Below are 20,210 nucleotides of genomic sequence, written 5' to 3'. Positions count from 1 at the left end.
CTCTCTATTCTTTCCATCAAGTGCCAGCAACATTTGTCCTTGGTCATTGAATCAAGGTGAGAGTCATTAAATAATCTAAACCCTCAGCACAGTGCCTGGTACATCGAAGACATTCATAAATGTCACTACTGTCATTCCTCCTTGACCCAAATACCCTTTTGTTGGAAGTGGCAGATGCCTGGCCCAAAGAAACAGAAGAGTATGTGCCCACTGTGCCCATTGGCTCTGGCCTTCTTGCCTGTCACCAAAGGCCCAGTAACCCTTCAAATGGCTTTGTTAACTCTTGGGTATTTTGCCTTCAGTAGTGCTTGAAAGGTGTGCCCACTCTTGTTCTTGTCTTAGACCTATTTTCCTTTTGTTCTTTGCTCAGTGCAAACCTAGTACTACACTGATGTTCAATATTTGTCAAAAATGGGTTCCAGAACAGTCATCCTTAGAATTAATATGGACATCATGTCAGCTGTTGTCCCCCCCCAGGTATAAAAATAGTTTTCCCTCTCTGATTATATAGAATTTATATCTTATGGTAGAAATAGTAATATTAATAATACTGGATTTCAAGGAAAAGTACCAAGCTATACTCATTAATTTTCTTCCAGAATGATTAAAAATTGACTCTCCTTTATCAATTTTCTCTTTTACTCATTTCATAATTTTTCAATTATTAAAAGGATAGTAGATCAGAACTTCAGAATAAAAAAGTAAATCTATTGTTCTTTCTTAGCAATATAGCAAAATATTGTATTTGTGTTAATTTCTACTTGGTTCAGTTGTTTTTAAACTTAGGCACAAACTGTGAAAAAAAAAAGAAAACAAAAAACTAGCTTTGAAAATTTGCTTTATCACTTGCTGTGCTGGTTTGAGTAAGAATGGTCCCCGGATGCCTCACAGATTTTAATGCTGGTTATTGGAACTGTTTGGGAAGGTTTGGGCGGTGTGGCCTTGGTGGAGGAAGTATGTCATTGGGGATTGGGCTTTGAGGTTTCAGCGGCCCACACCATTCCCTGTTAGCTTCTGCCTCAAGTCTGTGGATTAGAATATAAACTCTCAACTACTCCTTCAGTGGGTGCATTCCATGCCTGCCTGCCTACCTCTGTGCTCCTTGCCATGATGGTCATAGACTCACCTTCTGTAAGTGTAAGCCCCTAATAAATCACAGTGTAAACAGGCATTCTTTATGGAGAATATGTAGACTTTATAAACTCCAGAAAGACATGGGAGAGTTTGTTCTTCATACCCTGTGTCTGTGGACGTAAAGTTCTCGTCCCTTTGTGAGCTAAACAGGGGAAAGAAATGCTTTATAGGGACCATTTTACAGGGAGCCAGAGCTAGTAACAACATGGACCATTACCTTGTGATTGTATGTCCTATGTAAAGATTGATGCAGAGAGCATTTATGAAAAGAAAAGGAAAGGAAAGGAAAGGAAAGGAAAGGAAAGGAAAGGAAAGGAAAGGAAAGGAAAGGAAAAAAGCCATTTCTCTGGGAAATGCCCGTTGTCAATACTGAGCTAAAAAAATCTCTTTCTTAGGGCAGAAGCCAAATTAATTTCCAGTGCTAGATACCCTTTTATACTCTTGGATCTTTTTATGTACATGTAAGCATTTTATAAGAAAATGATAGACAATACAATCTTAAATCCTGAGGCAAAATATGAGCATAGCCATGTTATATCAGATTTCTGTGCTAGATTGAATTATCTGAAGTTGCCAATATTCAATCTTTTCTGACTTAAGAGAAATGAAAATTTCATGTGCTCAACTTAATAACTGCAGCTGGCCTGCTAAGAAATCCTGTAAGCCTACGGAAGAAAATGGATTTTGTGTCCGTCCTAGCTGTGTCCCAGAGGCCTAACATAGCTTCTGACAGGTGACTCTAATCTTCATCTTTAAATATAAAAGGAAAGGGTTGACACTGACAAAAACAATTTCAATAAAATATGAATGAGACCAGAAGTAAAATGGAAATGTTTTAACTGCACTCTAGAGAAAGTCAGTTAAGGAACCACCTTAACTCCAACTGGCTCCATGGAATTGGCTGAAGCAAAAGTTTCATCAGTAGAAATCCATCAGTGTTGGTACACACTGTTTAAAGCATCTGTATTTAGAAGGATAAAGGTAGCATCACAATGGGAGACACAAAAACCTGTACTCAAATTAGGAAAGATCATGATTACTGGAAATGGTGGTACCTGTGCTTGGAACTCAGCAGGAACACCCAAGGAATGAATTGTTTCTTGCTTTCAAATAGCTTGTAACTTCTCATGATAGAACATTGTTCCGTGAACTGCCACTCACAAAGGATAAAGATATATAACCTGGACTATGCCTGTCTCCATCTCCAGTGTGGGGGTTATTTGCATTGCTCTTTTAAAATTGTTTGGAAATTTCAGACATAAGTAAATTGTATTTGATCAACTCTTCTCCCACTCTCTTTCCCTTTCATTCCTTCCCTATTTCTACCACGCTTTCCCCTCCCAATGTCATGGGCTCTGTGTTTTAAACCCACTGGTCCCACTTAGTTCTCCCAGTATGTGCATGTGTGTAGGGTCACTTACCAAAGCATGGGCCAACTCTCAGGAGGAGCTGCTTTCTTAAAAAAAAAAACAAAAACAAAAACCTGACTCTACCTTTTCCAGCAGCCATTGATTACCAATAGCGTCTCAGCCAAGGGTGGGACATCATGGCCTCTTCTTCCATCTACACTGAAATTTGGTTGACTTAATCTTGTGTATGTCTTAATACTTGAAGTTACAACTGCTATGAGTATGTGCAACAGCCTGTTTCATTTAGAACCAAGCGCTCCAGTGTCTTCTGATTTGCATGTTGCTCAGTCAGGAGTCTCTGTATTAATCGCCATCTACCAAGAAAAGAAGGTTCTGTAATGAGGGTTGAGAGAGGCACTAGTCTTCCAGTATAAATTCAAGTGCTTAGGAGGCAGCTTAATATTACATTTAGCTAACTTGAGAAAAAGAGAAAGTTCTCCTCTGGGGCCAGGGTCCTTCACCCTGTTAGTTTCATTTTGTTTAAGCACAATTAAATCTTGTCTTAGCCTGTTTTTTTCTTGATATGACAGAATGCTTGTAAGGGGGTAATTTATTTTAGGAAGATGTTTGTTTGGTCTTATGGTTCTGCAGGTGAGGAGTTGTGAATCATGGGTTTGGCATCTTTGTGGCCTCTCTCTGATGATGAGCTACTTACATCTTGGGGAATGTGACAAGGACAAGTCAGTACCAAAAGACAGAACACAAGGTTGAATTTGCTCTTAACTGCAGCTCATCTAGTTCCAAGAAAGCAAGAGAGAACATTAATCCCTTCAGGCTAGCTCTTCCCATGTGGCCAGATACTTCCTACTCAGCTTGTGGGACTGAACCCCAATGTGAGTTTTAGTGGCAACATGCCATGTTCAAAGCATAGCAAATCTGTACCTCCAAAAGTCATAATTCAATGGAATATGAATTTTGGTTCTGTAATTAATTTTATGTATTGTAAATATGAAGTTGTGTAGCATGGCATATTGTATGTAAAAGCCACTGATTTTAACAAAAGATACTATATTATCATACAGTGGCTCAAATCAGAGTTCCATGGAGTGTAAACATATCTTACAAATATAAATTGACTTGTTGATACTTCCCACCAGGGCATTGAAGTAGAATCACCTCAGACTCTGAAAACTATGTGGGTTTACTAGAAATTCTCATTTCTGTTCATGTTTGCAGGTAATTATTAGCAAGTTGTAATTCTTTCCCATTCTTTTTAAATTTCCTTTTATCCTTTGTTGCCTTCCAGCCCAATAAAGCTGGTCTGTGATCTGTGACAGAGCAGTTAAGGAGACAGGCTTAGTGTCCTTGACATGACCAGACACCGGGTAATGTCTTTGGTGTGAGAATGGCATACTGCTAATTATATTTCAAGAAATAATAACATGGCAGGACATGAAACCGGAGCCTGCTGCCTTTGGTTAATTAGGCAAGAATGAATTTGCACATGCCCGTGCATAAAAAGTGGTCACTAAATGTAAATGGATGTTAGTTTTCCTATGCTTTTTTTTCCCAATGAGACAGCATCTAGAAAGATCAAAAGATGATTAATCTGAGTTTGGAAGGTGCAAGGGGACTGAGTGTGTGCATTGTTGCATCTTTATTATGAATCTCATCCTGAGCCCCAATTAACAAGCCTGTCACACACTCTCATTAAATTCACTTTACAAAAGGAAGGCTGGAGGTTTTAACGATATCACAGGGCAGGATGGGAAATCAGATATGCCCTATGACTTCGGTTGATTGGCACTTTCGTTCCTTTCCAGCTGAAGCCAGGATCTGAGGCACAGATAGGATAATAGGGGCTGATGGAGCCTTAGATGTAAGGAAGTCAGTTATCCTCCCAGAATCCTGTGCTTAATTGGCCTATTTTCGTTGGATATGGTCCTGGGATTCACAAGGATATTTTCATTCCTGTGTGTAAAATGGTTTGAGCATACAGCTCCCCTCTGCCATCCCTTTTTATGCTGGATGTTTTTCTTATGTGTGACCTAAAAAATGGTTAAGAAACAACTGTTCTAGCTTTGCTCTGTGATTTTAATACCAAAGGAGGTTAGGAGGAATTTGGTTTAGTGTGTCAGATAGATTTATATTTGAATCGTCTCCAATACATTTGAATTGGATGGATTTGGGCAGGCTGAACCCAAGCTTTCTCTAGTGTGACCTGAGGAACAGAAAGGCTTATTTTAAAGTTGTAGTTATAGATAAAACTAAATATAGTAAGAGTACATGCTAAGAACAATTCTCTCCTTCTAGTTACTTCAGAATACAAAGGTACCTGCTCTGTTCCATGTTGGCTCATGCCCAGATCTGTACATGGTGCCTGGCACACTGTAGATACCAAATGTTGGTTCAATGGATGGACAGAATGCCTTGGTTTAATGCCCAGGGAAATGTTTGCCTACAGTGATATTTCTTCAAAGCATGTGTTTTGATTTCTGGTGCCATCTTTGGTTTTGTTGATGTCCTTCTGAGGCAGTTAGTCCCATGTCCTGTGAGAACCTTCTGGATTACACGAGAAGGCTTGATTTGCTTAACCCATGTTGTAAGACATGATCTGTACCAGGACAGGGCAGACTAGTATGTAGAACTGATCTGGCCCCTTGCCTGGTTTCATAACTACAGGTTTACTGGAGCATGGCCATGTTCACTGACTTACTTGTCTGTGTCTGTATCTATATCCGGCAGTCATGCAGTTCCAACAGAGACCACGTGAAATGCACACCACTCTCATTACCCATCTCTGCACTGAAAAATCCTGCCACTTCCTGCTCTGTAGTCACATACTCCTTACTTAACTCTTTGGCACTGGTTTTTAACTCTATTTTATTTTGCATAAGAGTCTCCATTCACTACAAAAGCTGACCTGACTAGCCTCAAACTTGCAGCACTACTCTCACTTCAACCTCCCAAGTTCTGGGATCACAGGTATAAACCATTGTGCCCAACTCAGTATTGGCTTTATGTAGATGGAGTTTCTGTCCTGCCTGGTCCCATAGCCGTTTAGACCCCCCCCCCAAAAAAAAAACACAGAGAAACTGACCAATGGCTCAGGCTTCTTATTGGCTAGCTCTCTCTTAATTATTAACCCATTTCTATTAATCTAAGTATTTTGATGTGGTCTTATCTTACTGGAGAAAGGTTCGAACCTGTTAACTCCTTCCTTGGCTACATGGCATCTCCTTGCAGCCTCTTTCTGCCTCTTCTTACCATCCTTCTCATTGTCTGGTAGCCCCACCTATCCTTCCTGCTTGGTTACTGGCCAATCAGTGTTTTATTCATCAACCAATAAGAGAACACATACAGAAGGGCATTCTTCCATCAGCTTTAAGGCTGTCCTTTTTAGTGGATGGGAAGCTGAGACCTAACAAAATTATGATTTGGTTCAGGTCTGAATGGATCAATAGCCCATGGCCTTCACACTAGCTGATACCTTTCATCTCAGCACAAACTCCGCTCTACCAAGCCTGCCTTCATGACAGTGTGAAAAGCAGACTAGGAAAGTGCTTCAGAGTCATTATACAGCCTGGCAGTCTAAAAGCTAGGGTAGAATGAGGACTATAGGGACTACATGTGGATGGAAGGGTGGGTGCAGATGGGTGGTAGTGATTTTAAGTTGTATATGAACACAATATTGCTTCCCTGGGGGGCATTTACAAAGGAATGCCTATGGTTGCTGAATGTGGCACTCACACTAGCCTTGTACTAGAATATGTAATACATGTGCAATGTCAGCCTACAGCTACCCCATAGATGTCTCCTGCTCCATGTACTTAGCTGTGAGGGCTCTGGATTTCTTGGGTTGCTTCTTGGTCCTATGCCTTCTCTGTTTCATCTGACTACAAATCAGAGATGAAAGTTCTTTCATAGTAAGTTCATCCTGATGGAGATTTGATTGTTTATAAAGTCCAGAGCTGTTTTTGCTGTTACCCATCAGCCCATTACCTCTCCTCCTCCCTCTGTTTTTACCTGTATATTTAATTTTCCAAGCTTATGAACTGGGTATGACTGAACAAAGGAAGCAAAATTGGAAGACTCATCTCTCCCTTCTATAATCAACTGCTCAGCAGGGCTTTTGCCTTGTCACTGAGAAGGGCAGATATTACTGATAACAGTGACAAAGTTACAACCACCCACCTGGAAATAACATATTTGGGTAATTCATCTATGTGCCAAAGGATGTACCTCGTGTGAACTGGCAGCGCTGTTCCTCCATCGTCATGTAAACATGGATGTTGGATCATTGGGTTGCCAAGAAGAGAGGAGAGAAGGGTTAGGCACCAAGTGTTCTTCCTGCTGAGCTGTTGTCAGCTGTCTCCACAGCTGCCATCAGGAGGGGTCACAGACTCGCACTTTGCCAGTGGGGAGCTGCTGGTGAAAGATTCCACAGGAAAGCTACAGAGCCCTGGGGTGGACAGGAAGCAATCAAGGCTATAATAAACTTTCTGTTTCAGTATATTCTATAGCAGTGACCCTTATTCCCACACATATGAAACCTTAGAGTCTAAGCCTGTGGCTCACTCACTTATCTTTCTGGCTCCTACTGAAAACATAAACAGATTAATAAGGAAAAACAATGGGGCTGCTTTGGTGCATTGGAGGAAATGGAGTGATGTTTGTTCTATTGTGCCACTGGAACCCACGGGCGAATTATGGATTGATTAAGATTTCAAATAATGGATTGATTAAAATTCTTGACCCATTGTTTAATTATTTAAAGTGAATGCCTCTAATACAAAATACTTTTGTCTTTGTAGCTCTTTTGGCTAATTCCTAACATTAATTCTCTGGTTTGTTTGCTTTTGTGTTTAAGCTTTAGGCAGTCCAAGTAGCTCTCCATCTTTCGTATTATTTGTTTGTGCCTTTCATTGACCAAAGCTGCTGCTGTGTAGTTATAGTTATATCTTGGGAATATGTATATTCTGCACTTAATAGAGACTATAGGAAGACAATTTAAAAATATGAATGGCAATTGTATTCTTTGAGTTGGGGAGGAATTGGCAAATGAAATTTTAACTTTTATGGATAAATAATGCCAGTGGTGATGTGATGACTTCTTAGGCGGAAACGGCTTTGAGCAGAATACATAAATTGATGTAAACACTGCTCCCGAGAGTCATTCATACATTGTGTCCTGGGTATGAGTAACTTGTTAATCTGGGGAAAGAGAAAGCACGTTCGTTCATCGACCCGCTATGTCGTAATTAGCATGCTGTACACCCATTAGAGGAAGTAATTGCATTTCTTCTTCCTGTAGCCACATTAAGAAGGCAAGCTCCTGATGTATTGCTATTTCTGCACAGCTTTGTTGCTCTCTAAGTTGTATGAAATTTCATGAAGGGTTATAGTTTGTGTGTGGCAGTGTGGTTTGGGGTAGCTGGGATGGGATTGGAGTAGTGATGGTGGGGATTGGGGTGGGGTGGGGGTGCATCATAAGGCCTACAGTGCATGACTGCCAGTTTTGCTATCACATGATGTATTTACTTCTGTGTCTGCCAGGGAGAAATGCTTGCTGCCTCTCCAGTTGGCTTTGGAATCAAAGAATGTGAAGCTGGCCCAACATGCTTTGGCTGGGATGCAGGTATGATTTAACTGGATGCAGCCATGTGATAGAAGCTGACAGACCACTTTGGCATTGAAAGAGCAAATCATTAGCATTTTAAATACTGGCTATCTAAAAACTTGATTGAATTCAGATAATAGCTGCAGAAAGTGTAAGTATTCAGGCATCTCTACTGGCCTGTCCTTGGGGTTCTGACAGGATATGCCCTCAGCTGCAGCCACTAAGGGCACCACCTGTGCACATTCACTGTGTTCCCTTCTAAAAGGGTCCTGCCCACCCCCATTTTCCTGTTTCTCTCTCTCTCTTCTCTGCTTGCCTCTCTCTGTCCTTCCCCTACCTCTGCCTCTTTCCTCTTCTGCTGCTCTTGTCCCCAGACGTGGACCTCCCCTCTACCCAAGCTCTATCACATGGTGTCTTTTTCTTGCATACCACTTTTTAAGATTTCAACAGAAGGCACAAGATCTTCTTATAGGCACCAGAATGTCTCTGGACACAGCATTACTTGGTTGAGCCTCAGTAGTCAAGCATTGATCATAGGGACCCAGCTAAGCCCCAAGAAGATCACATCAATTTAGACCTCATTTACATTCCACATCTGTGACTTGGTGCAATCAGGATTGAGAGTAAACAAGAAAAATTAGTTGATTTTTTCATTAATTTCTCTTATTAAATTTTCATACAATTATATAGTATGCATTGGGCAGACTCCCCCATTTTCCTTTTCTCCCCTCCCCACTCCCATTACGTTAGTCCCCTTTGTTTCTCTGGATAGTTCCCTTCTATTTTTCTATTTTCATACCATGTATCTGCAGGACACTTGCTAACCACAAATGAGAGAAAACGTGACACTTGTTTATCTGGGACTAGCTGAATATGATGATGTTTGTTGTACCTGTTTCCCTGAATATGACATGGCATTTGGTTGGTGTATATTCACCATGCTGGATAATGAGGTTTCATACATGAATATCATATACTTTGACAGTGATTACCCTACTTTCCTCTTCCCTCTGCCCCAACCTCTCTGTTTCCCCTCCCCCTTTCTCAGCTTCCCCTCCCTGGCTCCATTCTTCCCCACACATCTTCCTTCTACTGAGACATATCTTACTTTATGTATTTCTGTAAAATATAAGCCCTGGGAATAAGAGAAAAACATCATATTTGTCTTTCTGAATCTGAACTTGTTTTGATTTTTTTTAATTCTACAGTAAAGTTTGTAAATGGATTAATGTATTATATTTATAAAATAAATCTGGGAAGAAAAGAAAAAAATTCTTTGGTCCCATCTAAAAAGTGATATTACTTAAACACAACTCTCTCTGGGCATCTGTGTTTTATACCAGAGTGGCTCCAATCCAGACTGTGGAAGGTGAGGGCTGTATAAACACACTGATTTTACAAGGCCTCTGGTCTCTAGAGACACACAATGGAGATCAAGTCTGAGGTGCCATTGGTCTTTTTTGCCTTTGTGTTAGTATGAGCAATTCCTCGGGATTTTTAGGCTCAGAGGCCTTACTTACCTTACTTCTAAGAGTGAAGCCATATGAAAGAGTCAGAAATCAGGTCCCATTAGCCTCAGTGAATTAGAAATAGATACAGTATATTTTAACAAATAAAAGCATAGGAAATTTTGGCACATGGTCATTAATCTTCAAAAGTTTTAGATCTCTGGAATTGGGCCATCCACAAACATAAATATTTGTTTGACTTGCTGCATTTTTCTCTTTTCTCTAGTATCATATAGATTTCCCACTGTGTTTTTCTTTTCCAAATCTGTGACATTCAAAGCTGTAATTCCATGTTTTCCATAGCTTGCTTAATTGTATTCACGTTGGTGATTAATGGCCGAGTCTTTCTTTTATGAGTCTGTTTCTTGCTCCCTATGGCCTGATAACTTTAGGTACAAGTGCAGAGCTTCTAGGCCTTTCTCACTGTAAGACAGCTCCAATATGAACTTCAACTCTAGACTTCTCTGAGGGATGCTATAAGATTTGAAACAGGTTCCTATTGCAGCTCACTTGCAACAGGAAAGAATGGATTGGGCCAAGAATAAATATAAAGTCCTATACTGAGTCTTGGTGGGGGGGAAAATCCATTGCACCAGCTCAAAATTGGAGAGAAAACTTAATTGCAGCCCTTGTGGGTAAGAATTGGGCCTTCAAGGTGAGACAGAATAGAATGTTCTGTGGCTATCAGCAGTGTTCTAACTGGAGAATGTGACTCAAGCTATGTATCACTCTCTAGTGTCAGACATTGCCAAAAGCCCTTTGCTCATTCCCAGGGCACATTTTTTTTCATGTATTTTGGATGCTTCATCTATGTGGCTGTAGAGACCAGTGAGAGAGTAGAGTTGTAGTCTCCTAAACATAGAAGAATCTTTGGAAAAATAAGCATTGTCCTGAAGTAGCACAAAACTAATCCACAAGCTCTCCTGATGTCCTCCTGCAAGTGAATTCTTTCATTTTTCTAGTGGGATATATTAAGGTTTGTGGGTTTAGGAATACTTTCTGGATAAATGAAGCTCACATCAGGTAACAAAACAAATACCTGAAAAATGAACTTATGCTCTCAAGACCTTTTCCTGTCACTTGACAGAACTTACATTTAGTAAGAGTGTGCCTGTGAGTGATTGTTTTATGAGACTGGGTTCTTCTTGGCACACTCATCCTTCATTGCCACTGTCTGCATCACCTAGATGGCTAGCCCATAGCATTGTACAGGCTGAAATGAAGCCTGATTATCTAGCCTTTTAAGTGTTACACGTTTTTTCCTCTCAGTGGTACGTAGCATGAGTTCTTGCCTGATGACCTCCAGCTAGATACTCCTGAGTAAGAAAATGAGCATTGTACATAAGAAGCTAGAACAGAAAAAGGCTGCAGTCACTGCCTTGTGCCTCTTTCCAGAAGCTCCTGTCTGAAGAGAGGTTTGTATCCATGGAGACAGACTCTGATGAGAAGCAACTGCTCAATCAGATGCTGAACGCAGTGAAAGTGACACCTTCGCTCAATGAAGACCTGCAGGTGGAAGTGATGAAGGTTGGTGTGACATGGGAACAATTGTGCATCAATGGGAAAGGGGCGCATTGTGACCCCGGGCACATACTGTCTCAAAGCTGCCTTTCTGCTGTGACTGTGTCATTGGGTGTGTGCTACAGTCATCTTATCTGGAATGGATGGTAGCATCCTGGCTGTGGTCTTCCGAGCTCACCTTAATTGTTTAGGAGTGACCAGGTACAGTTTCAAGAAGTGATGCCTCTGCCCTGATCTGGCATTTCAAATGTGTGTAGTTTCAGCATGGGATCAACCTGACCATACAGGCACTGCACCTACCTGTATGCTCTACACCAAAGCAAAGCCTAATCATGTTTGACATAGACTGAGACTGTGTAGCCCTGGCTGTTCTGGAACTCGCTGTATATATAGACCAAGATGGCCTCAAACTCAGGGACTTTGTCTCCTTTAATGATATCACTGACCCATCAAGATTCTTTAGTATGGAGTAAGGCAACGTTTATAAAAATTGAACATACTATCTGTCAAAAAGCAAATTCTTTGAAAGCTCTATGTTCTTGATGCGGCCACTGCTTCCTGCTCCTTTTAAAATGGGAACTGGGACCCTTTTCTCTAGTGTCTCAAGTGAGCCTAAACACAGTGAGAACCTACCTGCTGGCTGACTCCTCTGGTCGCATTCATCTTTAACTCTCTTTGCTTCTACAACATGCAGTTGGCTTTATCCTTTGATATACCTTGGCAGCTATGTGCTATATACTCATATAAACTAGGTTATAACCATTCCTGGATGTTTTTTTTTACTTCTCCATTGCCTCTGTGCCATTCTTCGTGTGTATGTGTGTGTCCTTGTGTGCACATACATGTGTGTGCACATACATGTCGAAGTCAGAGATTAATATGGTTGCATTGATTACTGTCCACCTTGTGTTTTGAGACAGGGTCACTCACTGAATTTGGAACTGGCCAATTTGGCTACACTATCAGGCTAGCAAGTTTCAGGGCCACTCCTGTCCCTGCCAGCACTTGGCTTATAGATGCATGCTGCCCACTGCAGGCTTTTAATTCGGGTGCTGAGGATCTGTGCACAGATCATCGTGTTTGCATGGCATGCACTTTTCCTACTGAGCAGTCGTCCCAGCCCACCTCTGTGCCACTCTTGGAGAGGCAAAGATGGCCACCTTGCATTTGGGACTTCCAAGTGTAGTCTTAATGGTCTACTCCCTTTGAAATCTCATGCTAGATTAAAATACTATAATTTTCATCTCTCCTCTCTATGCACAGGGGATTTCAAAATAATTTTCTAGTAATTTCTAAAAACTCATCCTCTTCCTCTTGTAATGACCCAGGCAAACAACTTATAATTAAGTTCTAGTTTTGCTAATATTGCTACTGTATCAAAATACCTTTACCGACCTATTCTCCCAAAAATTATACTGAGAAAAAAAATGAATTAGTTGGACCATAGGAGGAAAGACTAGATTCCCATTACATCAGAAGAATATGTTGGTTTAATCTTTGTTTTTCTATGTGACTTATTCTCATAAGGAGTTATTTAAGTACAATATTTGTATGAATATTATATAGGTATATATTTGAGGTTTTTTGTTTTTGTTATTTTTGGGTCCCCCCCCCCCAGAGGGGAGATCCCACTCTAGCCTTGGCTCATGTGGAACTCACTATGTAGCCCAGGCCTCAAACTCGGATAGCTTTCTTCCTGCTTTACCCACCCAAAAGTTGGGTTAAAGGTATGTACCTGTCCAGAAAAATTAAGACGAGACGTAGTAAACATGTTCAAATGTTGGTCTGGACTTACTACTCAGGAGAGGTACTTTTCTATCATGTCTGTCCAACGGTGCACAGTACATCTCTATAAAACACCTGGTGATACCCAGGAAGCATGGGTTCCCTTCTGAGTTGTAAGTCTCATTGATCAAAGAATTTGGAAGTGGGCTCAGAAAGAAGCTCCCAGTTAAAAAACAAAACAAAAAAGCAAGGCAGACGGGTATGTGAATCTCAGCAGCTGGGGGAGGGGACAGATTGAAGGCCACACCTTTTGGAGTTAGGGTCCAAGAAAGCCAGCATATTCCCTAATAGGGTTGATCAGCAGCTGTGTGGCCCAAGGGGAGGAAGCTTCAGGGAAAGACTTAGAAAGCCGAGAAATATGTTTAGGCTTTTGGCCAGTATCTGGAAGGAAAGGGTGTAAAAAAGAAGGAAAAGAAAAGCTACACTTTTTTTTGGATTAGAACTCCGAGAAGTGGACAGGCTTTGCCCTGCTTCCTGGAGTCTCTGTAAGCAGCTGCACCAGGGACTGGGCTTCTGGGAAATATAAGCAGGCTATCTCATTAAGGGGCTAATTATTCCTCCCATCTCTTTAGCACATCTTTCAGTGAATCAGATTTCTTTTGGCCAGTCTCCTAGCCAGGTGACTGACAGGCCCAGGCAGATGAATTCTTATGGGAGAAATAGTAACATTCCTACCTTTGGGGGCCAGAGGTAGAACTCAGATTTCATTCTTTTGTTCAGGAACAAGTGGCTTTCCCTTACTGGGCCTTGAGAAATCCTTGATAGTGCCACCATTTTAAATCCAAAGGAGGACAGTTTACCTTTCTCATGTAAATGAGGGGTGGGGTCTTTTTTCAATGGCCTGTAGGCCTGCTAGCTTCAGGTAATACTGAGTTTTTATTTTATTCTTAAGTTTCTTTCATGGATTTTATTCACATACTTGCTGGTAGTGTTTATAAGCATGAGATTGAACCAGTTTACACTTCTAAGAATGTGTAAGCAGGATATTAAGTTCCTGGAAAGAAAAATATTATGGTTTCTCTTTTAGGGGCTTTACAAAAGAGCAAACAAAAAAATAGCTGAAATGAAAGCCAGGATTTCAAGGATAGCAGCTTGTCTCACTTTAAGATTCTACACTTTCAGTTAAAGGGTTAAAACAAGTCAGTGATGCTTGGTTCTAACAAATTAAATAGGAACGATGTTAAATCACGTAGTATGGGAGCTGTTCCACATAGTTTTACTATTTAGAGAGAGAGGAGGTAATTTGATTTATTGAAATGGCCATGGTATCCAAATAAAAATTTTATAGCTTGAACAAATAAAGTGTCAGGGTTATAGAGAATGAGAAAGAAGGGTTCTCTAAAGATAGATTACCTATGAAATGGACTCCTAGATGGCAGGAGGCTATTTAATATTTAAGCTGAATGCGAGTCTGCTTTGGTAACATTTCCCCCTCATATGCGTCATTTCCAAATGCCACACAGAATTTACAAGGAGTCATGGACATAACTAATGGCATTGCTGACTGGAGTAATTAGGTCTGTCTTTCTTCGTAATGGATAACCTTTAGTGAGGTTATTAACTGATACAGCTGGCTTAGCCTTCAAAGACTGGAAGGAATTACGACTGGCCTTCTGCCTCTGCAAGCCAAAGAGAGAGACAGCGGCATCCTATCTAGGGAGTGCAGACTGGCTGTGGCGATAAGACAGGATATGATACGTGACCCTCTAAAGCCACTTGATGAGAGTTCTACTAGTGGATATATTATTTTATGTACATCCTTAGATAATAGAGATGAATGCTAGTGGGGTAATTACAATTTTCAAAGGGGTTGGTTATTTAAAATTTAATATGTGTCAGACACTTTGCAAGTACTTTACATTCATACCAAGGTCATACAACATCAGTATTTGAACTGTAATTCAGCCTGAGGGGTAATATGTTCTCTTAAACAGCAGATTCCTTCTCTGCTAAATCAATGCTGACATATCTGCAGGTTGTAGACATTACTATTCCATTGTGTGAATGGTTGAACAGAAAACTTAAGGAATGCACTACTGAAGGGGAAAGCTAGGAATGGACGAAAGAGTCTTGTGTTTTCTGTAACCCCCTGGAGAAATAATCTGCCCTCCCCCACTCTCTGAGATTCAAATTGGATTTTGTAAGGTGGTTAATCAAGCTTAACAATACCAAGTAAGGTGTCATGTACAACCTCTGACACTAGCGCATTAAAATGTCATACAGGGTTTTTACACACATTGGTTTTTTTCTAATGGCCCAGAAGAAAAATCAACTAATGTCCGGGGTTGGGGGGGGGGGGGAGGAGACTTCATCTACCATCAAGTCTAGCTGATGCCTCTAGGATATGCAAAGGCAGGGAAATCCTGGGTGTAGAGTGTATGCAGTTTGTGTGTACTTGGAACTCTGCTATCAGAAAGCAGGTAAAGCATGCTACTGAATGTACACCAAGCAGCACTGCAGTCAACCTTTGGGATCAAAGAAAAAGACTACACCGAAGGACCACCTTTATTTTTTATTTTCCTCTTTGCAGAGCCAAAGGTGAAACCCGGAGCTTTGTGTACATTAGGTACACTCTACTACCAATTTGCATCCTCAGCCCAGAAGGATCGTGTTTAAGTTCCCTCTCAATAATATTTTGTGTGCATGAGTGATTGTGTGCATGCATATTTGTCCATTTAGAGTCTAGAGATCAACCTTGGTGTCATTCCTCAGGAAACCATCTATCTTATTTGTTAAGACAGGCTCTCTCACTGAGAACGGGGCTTATTGATTCAGCCAATATGGCTAGCCAGCAAGCCTGGGGTCCCTTTGTTTCTACCTTACCAGCACCTGGATTACAAAAACATACCACCATACTTGACTTTTTCACAGGAGTTCTGGGGTTGAACCCATGCCAACTCACACATATCAAACAGTTTACCCACAGAGCTATCCACATTCAGCTCTTTATAATGTTTTAATGGAAAGTCTTTCACTGAGAAATTTATCTAAATACTTAGATGATTATCCAGTGACCTGGTATTTTTAATGTTGGGCAACTCGTCTTCTACCATGCACTATGGAAAGAATGATCATTAGCAATGCTTGAGGGTGGAATGACTGAGTGGTTTGCCTTCTTTTATCAAAGAACAGAGAAAGCCATAAGGCACTTTGGAAGATTTACAATTGTCTTTAGCATTGAGGGAAATCCAATGCTTCATGAAAAATGTATGACTCTGTAATGTACTGCTGTTGGAGGTTGAGGTTGTGGATAATTCTTTAACTGCTAGTGTTGGGGATCAGTCTAACAAGCTTCAGAATACTGTATGTGCAGTAAAACCAGTGGTGAGTTAATAGTGGATGGTTCTCCTAAGGAATTTGTTTTTAGAAAACCTTCATTCCTGGTGCTAATGTTGATTGAGATAATCTTTTTCTATCTGATTTAATATTACATTTTTCTTCTTTTCTCTTTTACCCTTTGGAATATTTGTCTTTGGCTAATGATTTAAAATAAGGTATAACCATGCAAAACCTATAACTATAATTTTCCCTTTAAATCGTTTGCTCACTCTTTGTTAAATGAGGTTCATATATTATCTATTAATTCCTTTTTATAAGTCCCACCACATCTAGGTGCTGAACATATGTGGGCTCAATTTTTACAGTGAATGTTCTAGAATCCTGAATTCCTAGAGGAGTGGAAACACCCTTCAATGATTTTAATCACTTATTCAATAGATATTTTATTGCTTTTTGTGTGCCAGGCAGTATGCTGGACACATATGATCCTATGGTATGATGAAAATGAACTGAAAACCATGTTTTGTTTTGTTTTTAAAAAGTCGTTGGAGATGAAAGATTAAGGTAGAAGTTAATGAAATATAAAAGGCTTCATAAACCATGGTAAACAGAGTGACAATATACTCCAGAGATCAGAACAATATTTATGAAAGGGCCTGATAGAGGAAAGGTATAAAAGACGTGAGAGGAGGTTCTTCTGGCAAAGTGATCTTTAGATTGGAAATGATGTAAAAAGCATGAACCAGAACCAGATAGGCAGGACAGCTAGACCCAAAGGGAAGGAAGTGGAAAATCGAAGTGCAGTGTTCACTTCAGCTAAAATGAGGCAGAGTTTTACTCTTCCCATAAATTTAGGCCAGAGTTGGCTGAACCCCATCTATTAGAAACCCTCATTTCTTGGTATTGTTTCTCTGTTTATACTCCACATTGGCTCCCTAGCCCTAACCAATGCATCCAGTTCAGCAGATGGAGGAAAGGGAAAAAAAAAAAAAAAAACAAAAAAAAAAAAAAAAACATTTCTGCTTGCTTAAGATGGACTGGAACTTGATCATAAGCCAACAGAAAGTTGTAGAGAAGGCTGGGAAATGTAGTCTTACCCTGAACAGCCATGTTCCAGAGTTCTATTGTTGACAAAGGTCATGGTGTGGAAGATAACTGAAAGTCTGCCAAGACACTTACCACATGAGAATCTAGTCTGGCTTTTTTGTCCCCAGAGGCAGCTGGCACATTATTCCCTCTGTTCTGTTCTCAATGCACTTTTCTTAGGGGAATGGATGAAGATGCATGTGAGGTTAGCCAGAGGACTACATACACTCTCCAGCTAGTTATTCCTAATCATGATGCAGGCATGGATGGAAACTCCACCAGTTAGTAAGGAAAAACTAATGGTAGATTTGGTAATGTTTTGGTCCCTTTGGTGCTTGGCACAGCAGCTGGCATGTGCTTAATAATGGCCTCTTAACTAGGTTATTGACTGATAGAGATGAGAAGGAAACACATGGTATTTTTCAGTGGCCTGCCAGAATAAACAACAGATGGGACAAACCATGTTGTAATTACAGGTGAGACTATGAGATTTATATGTTAGAATTGAGTAGCCTCTATTATCAGATATCTCCTGTCATTAAATTGGAGTGACTTGATTTATTGCTGGGCTTGAACTGTTCCTAGAGCAGAAGGACTCTTTCAATCCTTTAGATTTTCTGGGAAAGGTCTGAAGCTGGGCTGGGAGTTAACCTGTTCTTAAATGTACATCGTGTTTATTCTAACTGCAGAACCAACAGGAAGTTCAATGATGACATGTAATGAAGGAATAGAAATCCCTTCCAGCAACGGAAAAATATGCACACACAAATACATGCACACTTGTGCTTGTGCTTGCACACACACACACACACACACACACACACACACACACACACACACCATAAAGAAGAAATGCTTGGAACAGTGGAACAGCACTTGGCTCAGGGAAACTAGTAGCTTTGATTTTTGTTATATTTATTTGATGAGACTATATGAGAGAATGTGGAGTAAGGGGAACACTCCTTCACTGGTGATGGGAGTGCAAACTTGTATAGCCACTTTGGAAATCAATATGGTGGTTTCTCAGAAAACTGGGAATCAATCTACCTCAAAACCCCACTGTATCACTCTTGGGCACACACCCAAAGGACACTTGCTCACTTACATTCATAGCAGCATTATTCATAATAGTCAGAACCTGGAAACAACCTAGAGGCCTCTTAACTAAAGAATGGAGAAAGAAAATGTGGTACCATTTATACAATAGAGTATCCCTCAATGGTTAAAAACAAAAAACAATGGCATCATGAAGTTATCAGGCAAGTGAATGAAACAAGAAAAAAATCATCCTGACTGAGGTAACCCAGACCCAGAAAGACAAACATGATTTGTACTCACTCATAAGTGGAATTTAGCTATAACGCTATAGTTAAATGTTTTCTAACTTGCACTGGTTTGCTCAGTTTGCCAAGTAGGCCTTCTTTCACAGTGAACTACCTGAGAAAATCATCTGAGGAGGACCATGGTTATCAGGCTCTGATGCTTTTTAGATCTCTTTAAAGTCTTTTGTAAAGCAGAGCATTATAGTGGGCAATGCATGGGAGACCAAAATTGATTACCTCATGGTACCTAGAAAAAGGCAGAGAGGAATGGGGTGAGATCATTTTCAAGAACATTTCCTCAGTGACCTAAGGTCCTCCATTCTTCCCTACCTCTTCAAAGTCTCATTATAGACCAATGGGCACCATAGGTTGGTGACCAAGCCTTGATGACATGAACTTCTAGGAGACATTTGAACTCCAGTCATGTTTATCCTTTATATTATAATACAGGGTTGGCATCTATAAACTTCATGTTTAAGGCCACACAACTAAGTTACCAAAAAAAATCCCCCCAAACCTTATATAAAGTTTTAAGTAAGTTTATGGTTTTGCAATGGTCTGGATTCCTGGTTATCATGGGCTCCTCTGGCTTAACATAACCCTCAACAAGTAATGTTTTGTTACCAACATGTATCAACTATGTGGAGTTAAAAGCAAAGCATCTAAAGACAAAGGCCTGTCATGGAGTAGGAAAGACACAAATAGGTACACACTTACCATAACTCAAACTTTGTGGTTAGCACATTCAGCCAACCATGGATTGAAAATATCCAGGGCGTTGGACATAAAATCAGGGTATTGGAACCAAATGTGACTGCATTCTTTTCCTTATTTCCTAAACAATATAGTGTAATAACTATTTATACATTGTTTATGTTGAATCAGACATTAGAAATAATCTAGAGCTGATTTGAAATTTATGAGGATGTGGGTAGATTATATGCTAGTACTATACCACTTTATATAAACAACTTGAGCATTAGCAGACTGACATCTATGTGAGGCTCTGGAATTAATAGGACTTGGATCCTGAGGGGCAACTCTATTCATCTGTGATGCCTAGAGAGTAAAATTAAGAATTAAAATGTAGAGAAATGTAGTCTTTAAGACTAGATTTGTGAGATTACTAGTTAGAAGTGTAAGTTATGAGAAATGTAGAAGGGGGAAGAAATAGGAATAGAGGTGCTTTGTTCAGTTGATCAGCTGCTGAAGTGAATCACTAACCTCATTATAATTAATACTTATGTATTTTCCAGGAACATTAATAGTATATTATTTCCTAGAATTAGGTAATTAAGACTTCCATAATGAATATCAATAATTTATTACAACAAATAAAGGCCACATATAAACCTGGAACATAACCATAAACTAATAGTAGTCTGAAATAATTTGCAAGTTGGATATTAAAGCACACCCAAATCTTGTGTTGATTAGAAACCATTCTAAACATATTGGAATAGCCATTTCATAGAACTAGGGCAACTTGAAGCAGGAAGAGAATGTCTAATTAACTGCCACATCAAGTTAAGATTAGAGAATTTTGATTGGGATTATAGCTCAACCACTCATTTCTATCTGCAATTCAGGATCTGAACTGGGAAAG

General features: G+C 40.1%; 1 protein-coding gene across 1 annotated transcript in view; it reads left to right on the top strand.

The window, feature by feature from the left end:
* The window catches only part of Arfgef3 (ARFGEF family member 3), a 134,547-nt gene that overhangs the window by 36,097 nt on the left and 78,240 nt on the right, over nt 1-20,210 (top strand). Inside the window, exons 3-4 of the mRNA XM_051175354.1 lie at nt 8,040-8,121; nt 11,007-11,138. Of these exons, the coding sequence (XP_051031311.1) occupies nt 8,040-8,121; nt 11,007-11,138 (214 nt within the window). The remainder of the gene's footprint in view (nt 1-8,039; nt 8,122-11,006; nt 11,139-20,210) is intronic.

Source organism: Phodopus roborovskii, unplaced genomic scaffold, assembly GCF_943737965.1.
Source record: "Phodopus roborovskii unplaced genomic scaffold, PHOROB, whole genome shotgun sequence".
In the NCBI taxonomy this organism is placed as follows: Eukaryota; Metazoa; Chordata; class Mammalia; order Rodentia; family Cricetidae; genus Phodopus; species Phodopus roborovskii.
Note: the sequence above shows the minus strand (reverse complement) of the source record. Positions and strands in the feature narration are given on the sequence as shown.